We start from the raw sequence: 23214 nt of genomic DNA, 5'->3' as shown, positions 1-23214 counted from the left end.
TCTCCGTAGGAGCAGGATGGCGGTGAGAGTGGCCTCAGGTGTGTGCAGTTCACGTCTCTGGTCCAACCTCTTATGAGTGTTATCTCACACCCCAGGCACGACCCCCACACACAGACCCGTGGGACCCTCTTTACCATGAAAACAACTCGGCCCAGAGAAGTGACCGTCCCATGTCCCCAGCTCAGAAGCAGAACAGACCCTCTCCTGGGCCCCAGACCAGCAGCCAGGGCAGAGGAGGGGAACCCACCCATCTATCCACAGATGCGAGAAGGCTCAGGGGGCCCAGCCGGGCAGGAGGCAGCAGGACAACCACAGCGTGCCGATTCAAAGGCAAGCACCCCAAGACGGCGTCTTGGATTGAAAAGGACTGTTGTCTTAGTCCGGTTCCACCTGACACGAGCACTGAAGAGCAAACAGTTCTGGGGAGGTGACCTCAGCACAGCAACCAACAATACTCAATTGCGCAGGCCACCACCGGGGACACCTTGGGCTCTGTCCCCCCAGGGGGCTCTCATCTAGGGCACGGGGCTGACCGGTTTCTCTTCCAAATGACCCCTGGCAGAGGGTCCCAGGTTCAGGTAGGGGGATGCCCTGGGTGTGGGTGCACCTGGGAACAGAGAGGACGAGGGCACGGACAGTGTCGGCTACGGTGCTGCGCTCCGCGTCCTAGCAAGCATGTGACCCCATGTCCCTCCCACAGTGACTTTCTGTGAGTTCTGAAAATGACAAATGTAGGAGTTGTTAGAATTGGAGAAATTACATACAGGACTAATTGCCCACCTATGATTTCTTCGTGTCTAATTTCCTATGTAATCATTATCTGTGGGGATCGGAAGGATTGAGAGAAGAACTTACAGACTGTCAGGAGCCCAGATGGCCAGTGTCCACCTCCCAGGGGGAATGCACCAAGGGTCACAGCTGCGGCCAGCCCTCTGGCCTCCCCCACGCTGGCTCCTGTGGGTTCCAGCTGAGCGCCTCCTGGTGCACACCTGAGAACCGGACACGCAGGTCCATGCAGAGATGGCCACGAGTGGTCCTGGCAGCACAGCTCACAGCAGCCAAAAGGGAGATGAACCCAACGTCCACCGAGAGATGAAGCCGCGACAAACGGGCGCCGTCCACACAGTGGGTGTTACCCGGCCACGCGACACTCACTACAACATGGAGGAACCCTGAGACGGGACGCTAGCGAAAGGAGGCAGACACCAAAAGCCGTCTGTTCTATGACTCCACTCACACAAAACGTCCAGAGCACGGACTCTGCACAGAAGAGATCAGATCAGTTGCTGCCCAGGGTGGGGTGGGGGGTGGGGGGCGAAGGTACAGGAGGGTTATAGCTAAAAAAAGTTATTTTTTAAGGTCATCAAAATGCTCTAAATTTGAATATACTAGAAACCATCAAATCGTACACTTTAAATGAGTGAATTGCATGGTGGAATTATAATATCTCAACAGAGCTGTCAGAAAACCTTCAGTCAGTTCCTCAGGGCTTCAGGAGGCCCGAGCCACGAGCCCAGCTGGGGCCGGCACACGGGCCGTGCCCATCCCCACCCCAATAGCTGGGTCCCAGCGGCCGCTCCACCCCGACGCCCCCCACCCGTGGCAAATGCACTTTTCCTAAAGTCACACTCCTCGGGGGGGCGACTCACAGGGCTCTCACAAACCCCAGGGCACTCCAGGCCCCTGTCACCCCTGGCTTCCCTGTGGTGTCCCAGAGCCCTGGACAGCAGCACCCAAGGCTGGTCTTCCAGGGAGAAAGGAGGTGTCTGTGAGCCCCTGGCACCCTCGCTCATGTGACGCTGTATGTCTCCATCTCGGCTATCTCAGGAGTGGCTTCCCAGGGCGGCCAAGCCCCCGCGGTCACCACCCAGCTCCAGCCCCAGCGGGCAGTAAGCTCTGTGGCACTGCTGAGGAATTCTGACTGTGGCCCCTGGGGAGAGGTGGCCGGGGTGCCCAGCACTTGTCAGTGGGACCAAGGTGGCTGTGAACACAGAGGTCACTGGAGCGCCCACAGGGAGCGATGCCAAGAGCGGTCCCAGCAAAGCTAAAATGCTTCACGCCCTTCAGAAGTGACCACACGGTTAGGAAAAGGCATCAGACGTCTCAGGGGATGTCCCCCTCTCGGTGGCCTGGAGGAGAAGCTGAGCCACGGGAGTCCTTGCTGCCCAGGTCCTAGTGGACAAGGGGTGAGGGCAGCTGCCATCTGAAGCTCGGTATACACCCCTCATGTTGAGAGGGGCCAGTTACCATCCGGTGTCCCCATGACACCTGGATGGAGCAGCACAGAGCTGCCCATCATCCTGGGGAAATTCGCCTTCCAGACAGGAGGGAACCTTCATCTCAACGACAAAACTGCTTCTTTGTTACCCGTTGTTGGATGGACTGTTTCTTCAAAGCATTGCCACCTTCTGTGCCTTATGAAAGATCACACAGAACAAAATCCACCACGCTTAGTCCCAGGTTTCGGTCCCACTCACGGAATTCCCGCCTGTACTTGGAGAACAGGGGGGCCTCACTCCGACCACGTCCCTCCCCCAGGTCACCACACGGGAGTGGCCTGCCTGCACAGCCATAGACAGCGACTACAGAACGGTGATGCCGGAGAACAGGACACACCCGGCTCCCACCCGAGGCAGCGACCTCAGTCACTGCTGGGCACCCCACCGCTCCTGGGGGAGCGAGGAGCTGCAGCCCCGGCTCTGTGCCAGCTGGGGCAGGGCCAGGCGGGCCGGGTACCTTGGACCTCTCCGTGCATGGCATTTCTACGCATCACACTGTGCCTCAGCCCTTCCCAGTGCTGTGGACACCAGGAGGGGTGGCAACTGCCATCGCGGGACATGCTGGAAGACTCCTTGATGGCACGCGCTCAAGGCTCCAGCTAGGTCACTGTGGGAAGGCAGAGGGCCCCAGGGACTGTGACTCCTGCATCTTGGCACAGCTCTGCGCGTCAAAATAGCCACCATATTGAATAAGTGAGGCAAAGTGCTGTCACTGTTCCCTCCTTCCGGCTATGACCTCCCCCTTTCACCTTGTACCCACCTGGGAGTGCTGTCAATCAAAGGGCTCCCCCTGGACAAGCTCCCCGACTGGGGATCGGAAATGTCAGCACCTGAGCACACTCACTGGGCAGGGGCAGGCAGCAGGGTGAGCTGGAAAAACCAGAGGAAGGCTGAGGGCCACGCACACACGTGGGGACAGCCAGGAGCCCTCGCTGCCACCAGACAGACAGCTGCCCGGCAAGGCGGTCAGCAGGGGCCCAGTTGCCACAGTGTGTCCTCGAGAGAGAGCAGATGTGGTCTGGGCCCCTGGAGCTGGGTTTCAGGACCCGCAGCTCTGGGTAGGTGGGCTGGCTTTGGCCCCACGCAGGGCAGGCGAGGAGGTGGGCCAGCCCTGCTCCACCCCAGGGGAGGCTTCTCCCGCAGGGAGCAAACTGCAAGCGGAAACGCTGCCCCACAACTCCGAGCAGCAGCAAAGCAGCGTGGCTCTACCCAGGCCCCGGGGCTGGAAACCCTGCCACAGGTGGATGTGGTCTCCCAAATCACTCCACCTGCTCGGTGTGCCCCTCCACCCCCAGCGGAAGAACGACCGTCAACCTCTAGGGTGCAGAAGTGAGTGAAGACGCTGTGCCCCCCTGTCCTGGGGCCCAGGCCTGGCTCCCGGCTCTCCCACAGGCCTCACCGTCCTCCATTATTTCTCAGACCACAGCTCTTGCCGGGCCGCACACTCTGCGGCCACGCCCTGGGGCCTCTGTTTGTAGCAAAGGACAAATCAGCACCGTCCTGGCACAGCAGTTGTCGACTTGTTTGTGAAATAAATGAACCAGTGGATAAGGTGCCCCTGGGGTCTCCAACCCCCAGAAAATAACAGGGCGGGTGGGCTCCTGAACCCCAGGGCTGGTTTGAGCCTGGACTCGGATGCTGTGGGAGGAGGCCGCCAGGAGGGGAGGCCTCTGGCCTGAGGGTCAGACCTGTGTGTTCTCCCTCTGGCTCTGCTGACCCTCGGCCCTTTGACACGGTGAGCAAGGCACCTGAGTGAGATGAGTCTTAGTTTCCTCATCGATTAAATCATGGGTTGGACTGGTGTCTCAATTTCCTTCTAATGCTCTGAATTTCGATGATGCTCTCCAGAGATGACATCACACACATTGTTTGTTTATTTATTTATTTTTGATGAGTCAGAAACTCAGAGGATTCCTGGGATGTCTGTGGGCCCAGCATGGCTTGGAGACAAGGCTGAGAACAGCAGCCTGGACCACATCCCGCGTCTTCTTTACGGCAGCCCTCTGAGCACTCTGTGTTTGTTTTCCCTTTTCATCTTTGCTCTCTGAATGATGATTTATCTGGCTTTCAGAAGACAAGGCTGAAAGGCCTAAGTGAGTGTGTGGCTTCTGGGGTTGTTTAGATTTATAAATATTTTAATAGGATTTTTATACCTTCATAACAAATATCTTAGAAACCTTTGCACCAGGAGCGAATTCCTTGTGTTTTTTTGTGTGTTTTGTTTTGTTTTTAAACAAAGCCCATCTTAAATGAGAGAGTAAAAAAGACTCAAAAAAACTGTCACCACTTTAAAAGTCCCTAAAGAGTGTGTGAGGGTCACACCTGGTTTACACCCACCTCTAATGTTCTAATGGCAATAATTACCCATCATTCCTTACACAGCTCTGCCCCACCCAAAACTTCCGAAACTTAAGTCAGGAACAGATATGCCTCATTTTAATTAGACTTCTGAAGGGTTCTATTATTGAGTAAATAAGACATACTAGATATTTAAACCTCTAATTGGAGAAATTATAAGGCCACATTAGACAGGAGAAAACCCCGTAGTTAAGTGGTGTAACAGCCCAGACCCATTAGTAGAGCACACCAGGACCAGAGAAGGGGGAACAACCAGCTCTAAGAGAACATGGGAGCGAATGAATGTGGGGAGGGCACAGCACACCTGCTTACACTGGCCGCCTTCCCTCCGGCACGACTGAGCCCCGTACATACGGGGCCAGGTTTGAAAGCTCTTTGCATAAGATCTCGGTTTATCTCTGACCTGAAACCAGCTTTTCTCATTCAACCCATCCTCCTGTGTCAAATCAAAGACCTTATAAAACCTTCCCCAGAAAACAAAATCGCTGTCAGGATCCCAGGTTGTGTGTACATGGCACCAAATAGCTATCTGAAAACTAAGAAAGACGACTTGTGTCCAGAGACTCCAATGTGGGACATTCTGCAGACACAGCCTCGTACCCACCCTTCGTGTCTGTACGGTGCGGATAAAACGTGCAAACAAGCAGCACACATTAACCTGCTGAAGCCCAAGAACGAATGCTGTCTGGCCCTGCAGACCATAATAGTAAAATGTATTATTGCCCTGAGAGCAGCTCGGATGATGTTATGACGCTGGGAGCCAAGAGATGACAGCAGAATTGAACTATTGCCCAAAAGCAATTACTGATTAGAATTGATTATTTCTACAAAGAAAGGTGACCGATGGATTAGTTGTCACATGACAGCAGATTTGGGCAGAACCGCCGTAATAGTTAAAGGAACTGAACCACCTGACATTAAATGATTCTTCTGGATGCTGGTCTATGAACTTGAAATTAATGGGATGTTGACCCAACCGCTGGCTTTTCCAGGGCTGTCCCCTTCCATCAGATAAGATGGTGCCGTGCCTGTCTTAACACTCTGAGATGTGAGCCAGTAATGTTTAAAACCCAACCATGCCTCTACGGTGGTTTTTATTTTAACAGGGATTATAAAAATACAGACCTCGTTTAAACCCACAGTAAATTAATGGGAAATGATATGTGACTAAATAGTTGAAATTTGTTGCCATGTCTTATTTGATTTGCCTAATTACACGTTTTACTGCTTCCTTTATAGAGCTGTTGCCTAAGGTATCCACAGGCTTTATACCTACTTCTTCGTTAGTAGCTGAATCACAATGCCACATGATCACGTTGGCATGCAACCTGAAAGCTGCTTCCAAGCCCATCGACGCGGACGAGCTGGGGGGCAACGTTCTTTAGCCTTTTGGTGGTGGCATGTTAAGACCCGGAGATGAGCGTTCGTGTCCAACCCCATACAAAGGACCTCCCGGCCACTCCAGCACCTCCCACCGTCATCCGTCCTCCACCAAACAAAGCACAACAAAACTAGGGCATAAATACATCAGGGCAAGAAAGAACACACGTACACAACACCCAATACCGTCCGCCACCGGAGGGACACAAGAGAGGCCAAGACAACCCAGCACATACTTCGCCGGCTCCCATGGCCCAGTGAATTCCGCCGTTACCATGGCCGGAGGGGCCAGGGGCAGACTCCGCAAGGCAGGCTTTGTCTGGGCGCTGCTCAAACAGAGAGCTGGGGTTCAGCCTGCTGGTTTGTGTACTCTGGGGTAAGCCGTCCTCACGCTGAAAAGGCCAAGAGGAGAAGTGTGGAGTTGACTTGGTCTCATACCTTTGGGTTTCTCTTGGCATCTCGCCCCCCCACACCCCCTCCCCGCACCTCCTTCAGGCCTTCGTCCGCCTGCCCATCGCGGAAACAAACGACCCTGAGCTGTCTCAAGGGAAGACGCCGATGAGGAGAGTCCCTTCTCCACGGATAAGCTGCCAGTAGGAACAGGCCAGACCCCTGGGCTGAGTCACAGTGGAAACCAGAGGAAGGTTTGCACGAGGAGAAAGAAATGCCTTCAGAGTGCAGGGCAGGGCCTGGGCCAGACACGGCAGCCACTGAAGCTGAGGCGGGAAGACAGAAGAGCTGGGTTCTAAGCGATTGCACCCAGACACAGCTATGAGTCAAAGACAGAGCAGGGGCTAAAAGTCAGACGCGCCCGAGCGACACTGTGGGACGCCCTCTACTCTCCTTTCACACCTCGTCTTCCTCTGCTGCCCAGTGGGGGAACGACATGGGGTCTGCCCCAGCTCAGCGCATTATTGCCCAGACTAAACACTTGGAAAGCACGTGTCAGCTAGAGTACGATGGAGAGGCTCATGCTAAGTGAAACAACCCAGCAGGTTACTTTGAAGACACGCATGGACTGGAATTTGCCCCACGTGGTTCCATCACTGTGACGTGTCCCCACTGGCTGTCCAGAGAGGTGGGGAAGCCTGCACAGGAAGTAAGATTAGTTAACTCAATTTGATCAAATGTCCTTTTCGTCAAATGAAAGAAGGGCCCCGTGGTAACCCCCACTCTGTTTAAAAACAGTTGAATTATCGACACTCAGTTGCTGTGGCCTGTTACATGTACTTGTACCTGCAAACGTGGCAAGTCCAAAAATAAGGCTCTAGCCACCACATGCGTCGGTCTAACCGTGAAACCACTTTTGGTGACGCACAGAGCAGAGAGAAGTCTCATCACCCCTTTCAAGACAGCAAAGAAGGGGATATTCTTTAGAAGAATGGGGCTGGGGAGGAGGTGGTAGGGTGTGGCTGCCCGGCCCGGCTCAGGGGCTTCCCCGACTCACGTCTGGCTGGCTGGAGCAAGCGCCAGCAGAGCCGACAGGCCCCTGCCACCCAGAAGTGGAGGCCTGTCGCCTGCACAGGGTGCAGGCCCCAATGGGCACCCTACAGGGGAAAGAGGAGCCTGCTCATGGCAGGGCGGGGGCGGGGCGCAGTCTCAGTTTCCCCACGCTAAACAAGCTGTTGCTTAAGCTCCTTCGTTGTGCTGGGGCGAAGACTGTGGGATCGGTGGGGTGGAAGGGTGTCAATTATGCCAGCCTCCCTTTGGCAAACAGGGAACAGGTCTGGAGTGGCCCGGGCACTGGCCTGGGTGCCCGCAGCCGTCCCAGACCCGGGGAGTCTCCTAGTGCACTCCTAGCCGGCGGCCCCTCCCTCACCAGCGTACCACATGAGGGAACACCTCCAAATAATCACTAACCCTGCGCAGAAGTTCACGTCTGTGTAGAAAATGCAGCCCTGAAGGGACGCAGGACTCTGGGTTCAGACTGGCAGGACGGAGGCGTCCTGGCACAGAGGGAGGGTGGAGGTGGGGTGCCACCGGCAGCTGGGCGGCCCTGGCCTTCCCTGGAGCCCACGGCACACACTGCAGTCCTGCCAGATGAGCCTGGGTTTGCTGAGCTTGTCTGCAGAAGCGACCTCTATGCTTCTGCATATCGGCATCGCATCCCCTGCCTTTTGTTTTTTAGGAAAATGTTTGGACAGAGATTGCCCAGGTGATATAAGCGCCATGCTGGCTGCCACGAAGGTCATGGCCACCCCTTTACAGTGAGCGAATAAACTCCCCCAAGACAAGCACTGGGGGCTCTCCCAGCAGGGGGAGGAGGCAGGTGCAAAGCGCCTGAACAGAGGCCATTTGGAGCCCCTCCGTCAGAGTCCGCACACCCTGGAGGCAGGGTGGGGTCTGTGACAAGTCGGCCCCCCTGCTGCCCGGCTCCATCTCTGCACTCTCACTCCTGAGAGGACCCAACCCTCATGGTCTGGAGCTGGGTGGGCGCCGCCCCAGCTCCCATGACCAGAAGGGACGCAGACACAGAAGGCGTTCTAGGAGGAGAGGACTCCCGGCCTGTAGGCTTTGGGGATCCCCATCGGAAACCTGCCTGCATTGCTGAGCTCCTCTCTGCTGGACAAGGGGTCACGTGTGGTCAGGGTTCACTGTGATGCCCCCTCCCCCGCCCCAGGGCCTTGTGTCTCTCCTGAGCCCAGGCAGCGGTAGGACAGGGAAAGCAAGGAGTAGGGCGCACAGAGCCAGGTCTGCTGCCAGCTGTGCCCTCGCTTCCTGAGCGTGAGGCCACCTCCCCACACGGCACTTCCTGTCCCACTCACAGGCATGGCCACGGGCCCCTGACAATGGCTATGAAACACTTGGAAACTGTAAGGGCCACACACATCTAAGGGAGAAGTAAGACGTGAGGAGAAACACCCACCACTGAAAACGAAGGCTGAGCGACTGAGCAGAGGTGGGGACCTCTGGAGACAGGAAGTCTGTGCACACTGAGAACGCGGCACTTGGGGCGGTGAGCCTGCCTGGGCACAGCCGCTGGACCCACAGGGCTTCTGTTTCCGCAGCCGGCGGTGTGGTCTTCCTGTGCCAGTGTCCCCCCTGCACCCAGCCCGACGTCAGCACCTACTCTGAGCGCCTGCGTGGGGCACAGGGCATGTAGAGGTGCAAGTTGTGGTAGGGGCGTGATCACTGCCTCCCAGGGACTCCGTGGGCAGGGAGAGAAACCCACCCAAAGGTCCCCACTCCTAGGTCCGCTTTGGGGACCACAGCGCCTCAGGCCTACCAGGCACCCCACGTTCGCTAAGCAAACCCAGCAAGAGTAAGGGCTCCGGAAAGAAGGGGTCTCAGATGTCATCTGCAACCGTGCTCCAGAGGGACAGGCCAGGATGATGCCAGGCCCGTCCTGCCACGGTGCAGCGTGCGTGCGGCTGGGGCACCCACCTGCCACCCCCGGCGGTGGCCTCTCTCCACTCTGCTGGAAAACGCCGCCCCCCCCCCGTGGCAGCCCACGCAGGAATCCTCAGCCCCCCGGGCCAGCACACCTTGTGTGCCTCCTCCCCCGCTGCTCGGGGCTGCGGGCCGTGCGGACAGCACGCAGCAGGCCCGCCGCGTGGCAGCGTGGGCACAGGGAGGACAGCTGCAGACTCGGGTCGCAGGCCACGCACCGGGCCAGTGCGGGACCCAGTGCTGAAGGGACGCCTCCCTCCGACGTGCAGAGGGGGCCCCAGCCGGCCAGCACCAGGGAGGACCGGCCCCACGGGTATCCCGCGCGCCAAGAGTGGCACAAAACCAGGGAGAAACTGAAAGCGGAGGGTTGGACGGGAGGAGATGGGGCACGAGGACCCCCAGGAAGAGCAACGCACGGGGCGGGGCCGCGGGCGGGCGGGCGCGGGAGACCCGAGGGGCAGCGCAGGCACAGCGGTGCCAGCCTGGGAAGGGGACGCGCCCGGGCCGCACCAACAGGCGAGCGGGCCGGGGGAGGGCGCGCCTCGCGGGCCAGCCCCGCGCGGGTTTCCCGGGCCGCGCGGGTTTCCCGGGCCGCGCGGGTTTCCCGGGCCGCAAGGCAGAGTGAGCGCGCCATCTAGCGGCGGGGCCGGGGGCGGCGGGGCCGGGGGCGGGGGGCCGGCGGGCAGCCACCTGTCCTCAGCGGGACGCTGGCGGGGCGCGGGCAGCGCCGGGCGGGCGGCGGGCGGCGCGACGGAGGGACGACCGCGGACACGGGCCGCGTCCCGACGAGTCACGGGCGGGTCCTAAGGGCTGTCGGGGCGTCTGGCCAGGTCAGGCAGAGGTGGGCTTCGGAGCCTCTGGCCCTCGTGGGGAGGGGCCTGAATCGTCCGGAGGGGGAAAGGCAACGAGAGGGAGCCATCTGGTGTCTGGAGGTGGAAGGCGGCGTGTCTGGTGTCTGGGAAGTGGGGAGGGGGCAGGACGAAAGGAAAGGGGAGGGGGGGGGCTGGGCCCTTGCCTTGTTTCTAAGACAATAAATACAAACTGCCATTGAGCTTTGTCCCTAGTTCCCCCTCAACCCACGACAGGGAGAAAGTCCTCGTCAGCGAGGGGTCAGTGGCGGTTTTATGGTCCCTCTTTATTTCATTCTTGAGGATTGCCAGTCCCCGGGCAGGCGGCCCCTGGCAGGCCCTGGGGTGTCCAGGGCTGGAGACGTTCCAGGGAGGTGGCCTTGGCCCGAGCCAGGGGCGAGGAGTCCTGACCGGCTTGGGAACGTCGGCCCCCCACCCTGTCCCCCCGCCCCCGCCAGCGTGCGCCCTGCCAGCTCGGACGTCCAGAGCGCAGGTGGCGGGGCTGAGGTCTCCGCACGCCCCGGGATGGCCTGGGCGCGCGCCTCCCGCCGGCCCACCGCTGCGCGCCCGGTGGCGGTGGCTGCTGAGGTCCTTCGCCTGTGCCTGGGTTTCGAAGGGAAGGCTCAAGAGGGGGAAAGGGAAGGGGCTGGGGCAGGCGAGAAGCAGGGCCGCGGGGGAGGCCCAGCACAAGGCTGCAGCGTCCCCGAGGCCCAGTGCCTTCTCAAGCCCCGCACCGCACCGCACCACCCAGTGGCGTTACATGCACACGCGCTGTGCAGTAAGCACCCCGAGGCGGCCCACCTTCCTGGGCCCAGGACAGTGGATCCTTTTTGTCTGTTTCCCTGGAAGCACACAGAGGCACAGAGGCCACAGCCCAGACAGTGAGACCCCCCCCCCCTTCACATGGCAAGCCTTGAAAAAGTTGGGTGCTGCTTTCCCACCTTGCCCAGACATGGGCGTTCTTCCCAGTACTTGATTCTTCACCAATCATAGGATAGAAAAAATGAGAAAGGTGGGTTGGGGGACTCTGGCCAGCCTGGGGAGGGCCCGGGACTGGCTGAGCCTCGATAATGCTGGATCTCTGCAAGGCCCAGCTGGGTGGCTCCTAAGTTCCCCCTTCCAGCACCCCCCACCAAAAAGGCTATCTGCAAGGGCGCTTGCCTGGACGGCTGGAAAGGTCCCATTGTTTCAAAGGTCCAGCCTTCAGACCTGGCCTCTCCCACTCCACCCAGCTGGGCTGGGGTCAAGGCAGAGCACTCGCTTAACTTCACAGAGCGACCGTCCAGGGCCTGCCTCTCCCAGGGCCAGCACTTCCATTCACATGAAGAACCCTGGCTCCTCTGCCTCATTCTACAGCAATCCTTGCAGATGAGTGAGATGGGGAGGGCTGAGAAGGGGAGGGTATGTTCTGCAAAAAGAGGGGATTTCTGATGTTATTTTTCTAGTTTACATAAGGACCTTTTTTTTCTGAAAGGAGCACAGGTACTGGGGACTCCAGCACTGCCAGCTCTGAGTGCTGGTCGCTCTTCTGGATGCCGCTCTTTGAGCAGAACACTGTTCCCCCAGAAGCCTGCCCCATCTCCACCTGCAGCCCCCACCAGCCTGAGCACTGGCTTGCAGGGTTCCCCGGAAAGCCAGCTCGGCACGATGTGCAGGAGCCTGAATCCCACAGTCAGCTCATCCCGGCCTGCACTTTGCTCAGATCGATAGATGGAGGGGGTGGTGTGTGCACAGCCGTGCCCACTCAGCGCTGCCCCCAGGCACAGCGGGCCTCCGCCCAGCACACAGTGTAGGCCCCTGCTCCAGACCGCTTGGCCCAGCCAGCAGGACGGTCGCAGTTCAGTCTGTGCCAGCCCCTAAGCACGCCACACCCCATATTCAGAGGGTTAAAAATAATGCATATTGAAATGCAATAAAGGAGTATTTTCAAGTTTTTCTAAGGCACCTAGAGCTCGTCAAGTAGCAATGCTTTCTGTGTGGTCAATCAGAATCACCCTCGGTCCAAGGATGTTGAATATTCTGGAGGACACACAGACCCTCTGTCTTTAAAATATGGGGAGACGTAACCTGTGTGATAAAGTCTCTGGAAAAAAAAACATTTAAATAAGACCTGGGCAGCTCTGCCCCTCAAACCTGGGAGAGAATACTTGTTTGATGATCGAAGCTGTGGGGGGGGGGGTCTAGACTGTCCTTTAAAAACTTAAGTTGGTTTTAACTGAAGCAGCTACCATTCTGGAGAAAGTGAGGGGGGGACACGGAGATATGCACAAAGCAGGGGGTGACTGATGTCATCCTGAGGAGCCGGCCGCTTCCCTCACGCCCACCTTTGTCTTACTAGACATTTTCTTTTTTAACGCGAAGCCTTCAGGTGAAAATAAAGCAACAGCAGCAACAGAAAAAAAAAATTCTAGTCTTTTTTAGGGTTAAACATCAGAAGACAAGCTTGTTCTGCCTTGGCCAATCAGATACGCCCCTGCCAGCTATAATATAGTACTGAAGGCAGCCTCTCTCACAAGCTCTCCAGGCTTGCTACCATTTAAAATCAGACTCTTTTTGTCTTTTGATTGCTGTCTCCCGCCCCAACTCTGATGTGCTCCGTTATCAGCGACCAGCAGCCTGCCGCTCCAGCCCCCGTCTGGGTGGGGACAGGCGGCGAGGCCCCCGCAGCAGCGGCGGGCAGGGTTCTATAGGAAGAGAAAGAGCGAGGCAGAGAGCGAGCGAGGGCGAGTGCACAGGCACACACACTCGCACACTCGCGCTCACAGACCCGCACGGGGACGGCTCTGAAGTCACTGGGTTCCATGGACGAGATGCTGCTGCTGGCGAGATGTCTGCTGGTGGTGCTCGTCTCCTCGCTGCTGATGTGCTCGGGGCTGGCGTGCGGACCCGGCAGGGGATTTGGGAAGAGGAGGCACCCCAAAAAGCTGACCCCTTTAGCCTACAAGCAGTTTATCCCCAACGTGGCTGAGAAGACCCTAGGGGCCAGTGGAAGATACGAAGGGAAGATCTCGAGAAACTCGGAACGATTTAAGGAACTCACCCCCAATTACAACCCCGACATCATTTTTAAGGATGAGGAGAACACCGGAGCGGACCGGCTGATGACTCAGGTAGAAAGCCAGCGCCGGGCGTGCACTGTGTCGCTTTCCAGGGGCTCTGTGTAACCAAGCCGTCCCAGACTTCGTCTGTTTGCTCTTTATGATGATAGAAAGGCAATTCCGCCCTCTCCTTCCCCACCCACCCGCCTACCTGCCACCCCTTCCTCTTCCTGGAGGGGAATGGAGGCGAAGGGTCCAGCTGGAGAAGTTTAGGGTGGGGGCAGGTGGGGGGGATGGGAGATGTGGTCCACTGACGGCCCTGATTTGATTTGTCCTGCTGAAATGGCCTTCCCACCCTGCCTCACCTCTAGCTCACAACTTGGGGAGACCTCCACTTTGGGGGCGTGTGCCCTTTCCAAGTTTGAGGTGGAAACGGAGGGAGGGGGCAGAAATCCCCGCACAGAGAGTGGTTCCCAGGTCACTGCACAGACGCGACCTCAGAGCCCCACGCCTTCCTTCTCCCCCGTGCCTTTCTTTCCCACGGCCCCCCCACCCCCATCCACCGCCCCCACCACAGACCCTCGACCCCCAACGCCAGGAGGCGGTTCTGACAAAAGGCAGGGGCTCCGGGAGCTGCCCGCTGGTCCCCGGCCGCGTCACAGAGCCCCACTGCGACTCCGCTGGCGGCGGTGCCCCTCGGAGTGGGAATGCACCAGGACTTCTTTAAGGGTGCGCTTTCATTCTCCCGGCCCGGTACTTGGGGGAGGGACTTAGAACTCATTGGCACCGCATCACTCTCGTTTTCAACCTGCTTGCATAGGAATTAGGAGCCGCCAAATACTCGCGCGGGGGGCTGGAAAGGAGCCGCCAGGCGAAGCACGCGGGGCTGCGTCCCTCCCCACGTCCGCGGGAGACCTCTCCCTGCCCATGGTGGACTGTCTGCGACTCCGCGCACGTACAACCGGAGCTAGATATGGATTTCCTGGCAAATATAGGTCACCATCCTTTTCTCTGCCCTATTAAAACAGGCAGGTCCTACCGTTAGGGCTAGGAGCGCACTGCTCTCCGAGCCGCGCCGAAGGGGCGCGGGTGCCGCCCGGGTGGGGGTGGCGGGGACAGGCGCCCCCTCCGGGCCTCCGCTCCTCGCCGGGCCCGGCCTGGCCGCGGGGCCGAGGAAGGACGCGGGCGGCGGGCAGGGGCGGCCCCACCTGACGGCGGGGGGCGCGGCAGCGGGCCCCGGGTCCTTCCCCCGCCTGTCACCCGCTCCCGGCCACCTTAAATCGGGACCGCGAGCGTGGCCGCGCGCCAGTGCCCCGAGCAGCGCGCGCCGCGCCTCCCTCTGCGAAGGCCTCGGGGCTCCGGGCGGGCGGCCGGCGCGGGGAGCCCTCCGGCGGGCCCGGGCCCCGACCCGGTCACCCTCGTCCCCAAGGAGGGGAGGGGTCTTCCTGGGTGCCTAGCACGGTGGAGGCGGGAGCCAGGGCAGGCGGAGGCGGCGAGGCCGGGACGCCTGAGGTCCCCGAGCCCGAGGGGTCGCCGCCCGCCCGGGCGCGCGCTGAGCCCACGCCGGAGAGGGGCTCCGGCCTGCTCGCCCGGCGGCCCAGCTGCGAGCGCGGAGCCGCGCGCCCCGGCAGACGCGTCCGGCTCCACTTACTCCGGGCCGATCGATCCCGCGGCTCGGGTTTCAGCGCGCGGGGCCGGGCTGCGGTGCCCCGCCGGGCGCCCTGCGCGGCTCGGTCCCGGCTCGCTCAGGACCCCGACGGCTGGGGTCGCCGCGTGCGGGCGGGGAGGAGGTGCCCGGTCAGGGCGCAACGCAGGCTCGGCCGCTGCCCGGCGTCCGGGTCCTCGGCGCCCCGCCACCGCCCCCAGCAGGTCCCTTTCCGGCCGCGCCGCCGGGGACCCGCGGCCCAGCGGCCCTGCGCCCGCCACTCTCGCCGCCGCGCGCGCTGGCAGCATTTGAACTTCTGACCTTCTGTCAACTTCCCTCAGACGAAGAAACGAAAACAAATACTTTTTTTCCTTGGGCAGTGGCTATTCCCGTTCCCAGCACAAAAGGACGGGGGAGGGGCAGCCACCGTGGGGGTGGGGGGTGGGGAGAGCCCGGCCGGCGTTGCGTCGCGGACTGCACACATGCCCCCCAAAACGCGGATGGCTGGGGGGCGGCCCGGAAGGTGCCCTTGGTTTATCCCTTCCTTGTCCTTCCTTCTTCACCGCTTCTACGACTTGAGGGGGGCGGGAGGGGCGGGGATGGGGAGAGGGCGGAGAAGGTGGGTGGTGAGGGGCAGGGCCGGGGTGAAGGGGTGAAGCAGGGACCGCCTCCCGGGCCAGAGCAGGTTAAGGCGCCCGGGGAACCTGCGCACCCGCTGGCCCCTCACCTAAGGTAACCACCTGGATTCTGTTCAGGTGCGTGTCCCTCCTCCCGTCTCGCCGTCCCTCCGCGTCTCGCTGTGTCTCTGTCCCTCTAATGTGACTGCCGCCCAAGTCCCTCAACCATGGCAAGATCGTCCCCAGTGGAACTTGGAGAGCAGTTCTGGAACGCATGAGCCCGGGTTAATATTAACTCGGAGAGGGGGAAGCGCAGACAGACACCCTCTCCCCGCCGGCCGCGGGTGCCAGGCGGGGTGCCGGCGGCCGGGGGGCTCTGCGGGGACAGGGGGCCGCGAGGAAGCGCCCGGGGGCGCAGAGGCCACGTTGGGCTGATTTCTGGGTGCGTGGCGGCCCTGCGGCACCGCGTTCAGGTGCGGGTGTGAGGAGGGCTTCCTGTTTGGCTGGGAGGGTTCGGGTTTTCCCGAGTAGGGGAGGCAGGCAGGAGAGACGCGTGTGAGGACCAGGGGGGTCTCTTCTGAAGTTGGAACAGCCCTCCCCGAGCCGGGGGAGCCCGCCGGCCCTCGGCGGTGACAGCCCCTCTCGGGCTGCGGGCGCGGAGCGGCTGCGCAGTCGGCGGAGGTGGCAGGAGCTCAGGCGTGGGGACCCGCTCGGCCCCGGCGACACAAAGCAGCCCGATGGCCCCGCCGGGCTTCACGGTGGCTGCACCGACTCGGGCTCGGTTCGCGGCACACGACCCAGTGGCACATCGGTGACCGGCCTAGGCGTCCCGGCTTTGGCCGCGAGGAGCCGGCCGGCCTGGGCGCAGCGCGTCCTTGCAGCCGCGCCGAGGCCGCGCGGCGCCGGGAGCCGGGAGCCGGGAGCCGGGAGCCGGGCAGGGCGCGGGGGGCGCGGGGCGCCGAGTCGGGCCTGCCTCGGCCTGCGTCCCCGCCCGGGCCCCCACCTCCGGCCCCAGCGGCGCGGCGCAGAGCGCGGGGCGGGCCGGGGGGGCCTCTGCGCGCCCCGCCCCAAGCTCGCCAGCTGCCCCCGGGAAGCCGGGGAGAGCTCCACGCGCCCCCGAGAGATGGGAGCTGCGGTGGGATGGGGCTCGGGACGCGGGCGTGTGCGTGTGCGTGTCGGGGGTGTGCGCCTGCGCAGCCCGCTCCACATCCCGGCTCTTAACTGACCCTGGTTTACTGATTGATTTTCATGTAAAACGCGTTCAATCCTCAAGATGACCTCACTCAAACTCTGCCCTTCCGATTTTTTTTTTTTTTTAAGAAAATGGCTGGCAGGCCCAGAAACCTGCAGGCGCGGACCTGTTACCAGGGCCGCCCCCAGCCCCCGCCCCACCCCCACTGGTTGTATGTTTAACTCTGCAACCATATTACTAGTTTTTATTGCTGCCAAATACACAGGACTTTTCCTGTTGCGCAATCTGTCACATCCCCTTAACAGGCCGCAGCAGTCCTTCCGCAAGGGCCCTCCTCCCCCACTCTTTAGGAAAAGAGCCCCCCACGCGATTATTAGGGTCCTTGAAGGGGGCCGTCCCTCAGCCCGGTAAGCAGGCTCCCCAGCCGAGCATCGCCCGCCTGGAGGAGGCCAGCCCTGCCCTCTGCAGACGTCGACGTAAAATTGTCACCCACCTCCCCTTGGGTCAGCCTCTCTAAGGACCTTTGTCATTTCCCTCTTTTTAAACCTCGCACCCCACCGGCAACAGGATTAGCGACCAGTGAGTTCGCAGCCACACAAACGCACACACTTGATTTGGTTGTTTTTATGGCTTCCTTCTCTGAATGGGACCGCAGAACACGCGGGGGAGTCCCCCACCCCATCCACGCACCCTGGGGTGTGTCATGCCTACTCGACATTTCCTTACTCCTACCCCGCAGCTTCCTTGTGTTGGGGGGCGGGCAAGGGTGCTGGCGAGAGGGTGACTCCCCAAGGGGAAGGGCTCCAAGGCGCCAGGCCTTTCTGGCTCCCCATCCCCCACCTCCTGCCCCACCCCCCACCCTCCACCTCTGAAGTTTGCTCTTCAAACTTGCAGGACACCATTCTGCACTGGGGCCAAGAAAACAAGCGGGGGAAGGGAACAGGTTAAGGAAAACAAGAGACACAATCAGACCACAGAAAAGCCGGGAGAAAGAGTTCCACGGGGAAAGGAATGTGGCTGTCCAGATAAAGACTGTTTGTCGTCCGGCCTGGCCTGCATTGAAAATTATAACTCACCTGGTCGCCTTTCACTGCTGGCTCTCTACCACCCCTTAAGCTTTGCTATCAGCTCCCACCTCCCTCTCTACCTTTGGCTTAATTCTCACCTTAGATAGGCACAGGGCAGGAGCGAGGGTGCAGAGATAAGGCAAGCCCTTTAATTCCTTAAGAAGTATACCCTGTGCTTTCCTTTATATCTTCAAAGGTGCACCCTGGGCCTCTCTCTGGCCTCCAGGTGAGGGAGAGGGGTGGAGCCCCGCACAGGTGCGGAGAAATGGGACCAACAGCAAGGGGTTGCGGGACACCCTGGGGTAGGTAAGGCATGACCACGGGTGCCCTGGTGGGTTCTCCAGTCACTGTCTGAAAAGAGGCAGTTAACTCATCTGCCTCCCAGGCCATGAAGGCCCTCTGGAAGTTCAGAATTTGGAGGCAGGCAGGCCCTCGGCTGTCTCCAAGGGGACCTGCCCCCTGCAGACCCGCCTGCGGCACTCCAGGGCCCTCTCTTCTGAGCTGGCTGGGCCCCACTCCAGGCCTTCTCTCCCTACTTCTCCACACAGTGCTGGCCCTCAGGGACCAGACAGCAGCCCAAGGGGGTGGGTAGCGGGCCGGATGCTAACATCTGTGGGGTCCCCCTTCTCTTGGCAGAGGTGTAAGGACAAGTTAAATGCTTTGGCCATCTCAGTGATGAACCAATGGCCGGGAGTGAAGCTTCGGGTGACCGAAGGCTGGGACGAGGACGGCCACCACTCGGAGGAGTCACTGCACTATGAAGGCCGCGCCGTGGACATCACCACGTCCGACCGCGACCGGAGCAAGTACGGCATGCTGGCACGCCTGGCAGTAGAGGCTGGCTTCGACTGGGTGTACTACGAGTCTAAGGCTCACATCCACTGCTCCGTGAAAGCAGGTGGGTGACGGCTCTGCCTTCCCATAGCCCCCCAAGCAACTCCATATCTGCCCAGGAGATGTCACCTGTGCGCCCACCGCCAGATTCAAGGGAAAGTGAAAAATGAGGGCAGCGAGGGAGGGAACTGGGTGATGGCTTGTGCTTCTGTGGTGGGTCCCTACCCTATGAGGCTCGTCTCTCCGCAAGGAATTGTACGCCCCCCAAGACCACAGAGGCCCAAGGTCCTCTGAGCCCTCATACAAAGGGCACATGGCTTCCCCAGCCACCCCCAAAGCCTGTTTCCGGAGGCCCCACTACAGGTAGCAGAGACAGGGAAGGAAGATGGGGGTGGTTCCTGGTGTGAGACTACAGGGTTAGCCAGGTCTGGCATCCATCCTTCCTCTGGTTTAGGGCTTAAGAGTCAACTGGCCTCCACTCCCCCATCCCCGCCCCCCCACACACACACAGGAGGTTCTGTCCGGGGTGTGAACCCCTCCCCTGGGCGCCTGTGGATTCTAAACTAACTGAACTCACTCCCTAAGCCTTTGGGGAGAGGCCTGGTGGGAGGTAAGAAACCCACTCGTCACCACTCCAACATCTGGAGCGGCGAGCCCAGAAGCCCCGGCCCCGCGGGGGAGCCAGCTGGGCTGCCCCCAGCGCAGGCAGAGCAGGGAAGGCAGGTCTCCGGCTGCAGCTGCGGAGCGCCATCCCCGCCGCCGAGCTGGCTTCCCTGGGCCGGCGACGCCACATGCTGTTGCTGGCCAGGAATCGCTGGGGAAGGCAGGCGACAGCCACAGGCGCACACAGCCCGCCTCGGCCACTGTTTCTGCAGATCCGCCATCTCTCAGCACCAGTTGGCGCGCGCATTTAGCAAAACAGTTCAGCCTGAATTTCGGAGGCACTGTGGCGTCCCCACCCCCTGCCCAGTTTTGCCTTTTTGTCTCCTAAACTGTGCTCTAACAGCAGACGTTAGTAGAAAACACTTTTAAAGTGTCAAGACACACTTCGTAGGTAAGGAAAACAGTGGTTTCTTGTCACAACAGAAAACACAGGTGTGGAGGGGGTCGCAGCCGAAAGAAGGGAGAGAAGGCCGCGCCCCCGTTGCGCGGGGCTCCCCCGGGGACCCTCGTGCGGGGTTCTTTCCTCCCGCCACGGGGTGGGGAACGGAGGCAGCGGCGCGCGGCCCCTTCCCGGGACCTCGTGGCTGCGCTCGCGCGCGCGCCCCGCGCGGCTCCTCTGTCCGCGGAGTCCCCTGCAGGGGTCCCCCTGGCGGGGGTCCCCGGCGGTCGCCTCGCAAATGAGCAGCGCTGCTCCGGCCCCAGGGTCCCGCCGGCTGGCCGAGCCCGCGGCGCGCAGAGCCGCTCATCGGCATTCCGCGCACACGGGCCCGGGCGCGGCGCGCTGCGTGTCAAGCAGGGTCGTGCGACTCGACGACTCGGGCTCGCCTGCGACCCGGCTCGCATTCCGGGGGGCTCCGGCGGGCCTCCCACGGCCGGGCCCGCACTTCATGCCGGAGAAACCGATGAGAAGATTAAAACCCCTCTGTAATTCCAACAGGAAGATTCTTTCTCGCGATCTCTATTTGCAAACAGCCTGATCCGGGAGATTGGAATGCAGAGACGACGGGGCCCGGGCGCCCCTCCTCCCGACCCCTGCGCGCCGGCCGGCCCCGGGCATTGTCCTGGGGACAGAGAGCCCCCGAGCGCCCCCGAGGGCTCGAGAAAGCGCGTCGTCAAGGGGCCTTGAGAACGCGGCCGCTTCCAGCGCTCGGGCAGCCCCGCCATTTAACATTCAAAGGCGCAGCTCGAGAGCTCGGAGGAGAGGCCTGGCTGAGCAAACAGCGCTCGTGAGGCCCGGGCTCCCGGAGCGCCCGCGTGTGGACCGCGGGGGGCGGGGGCGCACCTGAGCAAACAGGGGGCGGCCGGGCCGGGGGGGGGCGGGGGACGTGGAAGTGGCCCCTCTTCCGAGTGTCTCGGGCTGCGCGCGGCGGACGCAGTGACAATGCCGGGCCCTTTATTGGATTTTAATGGGAAAATGCACACAAGCCCCGGTTTTCACACCTCGGCCGGCTCTCTGCAATGTTTGCTCAGTGGCCACATCCACTGCGGCTACTTTTAACCCCCGCCCCGGGCCCTGAGCGAGCGACCCCGAGGCCCCGGGCTGGGGGGTCCCCGCGGCGGAGCGGGCGGGAAGGAGGGTGCGCCTCGGACACTCGAGGCGGCTTCCCGGGGACTCCGAGTGGAGAACAAACACCCTCCGGCTCGGCGGGGCTGGTGCGCGCGGCGCGGGGGGGGGGGTAGGCGGGAGGAAAGGGGTGCCGCCGGCCCCGCCTTGTCGCGGCCACTGCGAGCCTAGAGGCGCTGAAGACTGTGCGTGCATCGCCTTTCGTCGCCGAGGCGGCGTGGCCGGGGCCGCGGGCCTGCGTGTCGGGGCGCGCGGGGCGCCATGCGCGCCCTCCCCCGCGCCTCCGTCGGGGGCCTCACCTCCCCGCGCCCTCTTCCCCCTCCTCCCCGCAGAGAACTCCGTGGCGGCCAAGTCGGGCGGCTGCTTCCCGGGCTCGGCCACCGTGCACCTGGAGCAGGGCGGCACCAAGCTGGTGAAGGACCTGCGGCCCGGGGACCGCGTGCTGTCGGCCGACGAGCAGGGCCGGCTGCTCTACAGCGACTTCCTCACCTTCCTGGACCGCGACGACGGCGCCAAGAAGCTCTTCTACGTGATCGAGACGCGGGAGCCGCGCGAGCGCCTGCTGCTCACGGCCGCGCACCTGCTCTTCGTGGCGCCGCACAACGACTCGGGCGCCGCGCGGGGCGGCCGCGCGCTCTTCGCCAGCCGCGTGCGGCCGGGCCAGCGCGTGTACGTGGTGGCGGAGCGCGGCGGGGGCCGCCGCCTGCTGCCGGCCGCCGTGCACAGCGTGACGCTGCGCGAGGAGGCCACGGGCGCGTACGCGCCGCTCACGGCGCAGGGCACCATCCTCATCAACCGGGTGCTGGCGTCGTGCTACGCCGTCATCGAGGAGCACGGCTGGGCGCACCGCGCCTTCGCGCCCCTCCGCCTGGCGCACGCGCTGCTGGCCGCGCTGGCGCCGCTGCGCACGGACCGCGGCGGGGGCGGGGGCCGCGTGCCGCCTCCCGAGGCGGCGGACGCGAGTGGGCCCGCGGGCGTCCACTGGTACTCGCGGCTGCTGTACCGCCTCGGCACGTGGCTGCTGGACAGCGAGGCCCTGCACCCGCTCGGCGTGGCCGTCGCGTCCCGCTGAGGGCGGCGCGGGGGGCGGGCGGGGCCGCGGCCACGCGCGCAGTGGGACGTCGGTGACACCGACGACTGATAATGCCGGTACCGTAGGACAGCCCAAAGGAGACTCGAAGGACACAGAGGCCCCGGGACGTTTTGTCGTCGTGTGCAGCTCGTATCTGTTCTGTTGGATTTCTCGGTGGTTTTGTTTGGGTTATTGTTTTCCCCCACCTCTCCCGGCTATTTATTTGTTGGGTATGAATAGATGTTTTAAATAATATGAACCGGACCTTCAAGAGCCTTAACTAGTTTGTTTCTTGGATAATTTATTATTGTCACGTGAACTGTGCTCGCAGGGGGAGAGATTATTTTGTGAGGCCAAGCGACCTGCTCAGAGTCTATTTTTCTACATGTCCCTGGTTCCGACTTTCAGAAAGCGAAACTCTGTCCTCGGTCCCTCCTTCGCCAGCTCCTGCTTCTCCGCAAGTGTACACTAAAACATGCTTCATGGGGGTCCACAAAGTATATTTTTATACACAGAATTGTAAATTAGATTTTTTGAGAGATCAGTACTTAACTGAATTACATTTCATTTTTGAAATAGTGTAAAATATGAAGATATATTATTTTTAATTTAACTAGTTTCCAATGTAACAGCCATCTCCTCTCTTATCATCACGGTTTAATATTTGCTTTGTCATCACCACTTTGGCCACATTCTTGGAAGTCAAGACTGTTACACACTCACACACACACATTTCTCTCTTTTTTTCTTTCTTTCCTTTTTTTTTTTTTTGACAAACTGGAAGAACTCTGTTATTTTTAACTTCAAAGAATTTATTAGAAAATAATATTTTTTAAAAGCGCACATAGTGATGAGCCCACACGGATGGAGCCTGTAGTTTGTACAGAGATAAACAAAGGATGTTTTTGCATTAATAAATTGAGAAATAACTGCTGTAAATTTACTAAACTGTATTTTTGAATATTTTGTAATAGTTTTATAGAAATAAAATGTGCCACGCACAGACTGGTTAGTATATAATAACTAAGAATTCCTGTTGCAGCCCTTTTTCTTTCCTCCCTTTGGCTTCTTTGTTTGGGAAACCTAGTGCTGACAGGAGTTCCCAGTGTTATGTTCAGATATGTTGCTTATACTGTGAATTCAGACCAAGTCAGTAGGTAACCAAATCAGCGTGTTTATTTTCATCACTGGAGAAGCCTCAGCTCTGTGCCTGTGGGGTGGAAGCCATTCTACACTCCGAGCGTCGGGGTGCTGAGCTGGGGACTGT

At 60.6% G+C, this 23214-nt stretch overlaps 1 protein-coding gene across 1 annotated transcript; it reads left to right on the top strand.

Moving 5' to 3' along the window:
• The first annotated feature begins 12651 nt into the window (after nt 1–12651).
• SHH (sonic hedgehog signaling molecule) lies at nt 12652–22972 on the top strand. Its single transcript, XM_081038133.1, has 3 exons — nt 12652–13365; nt 18451–18712; nt 21208–22972. The coding sequence occupies exons 1-3, from the start codon at nt 13057–13059 to the stop codon at nt 21945–21947; spliced, it is 1311 nt and encodes a 436-aa protein (XP_080894259.1). The 5' UTR covers nt 12652–13056; the 3' UTR covers nt 21948–22972.
• The last annotated feature ends 242 nt before the right edge of the window (nt 22973–23214 follow it).

Source organism: Rhinolophus hipposideros, assembly GCF_964194185.1.
Source record: "Rhinolophus hipposideros genome assembly, chromosome: 25".
In the NCBI taxonomy this organism is placed as follows: Eukaryota; Metazoa; Chordata; class Mammalia; order Chiroptera; family Rhinolophidae; genus Rhinolophus; species Rhinolophus hipposideros.
This window is presented reverse-complemented; position numbering and strand designations above follow the sequence as displayed.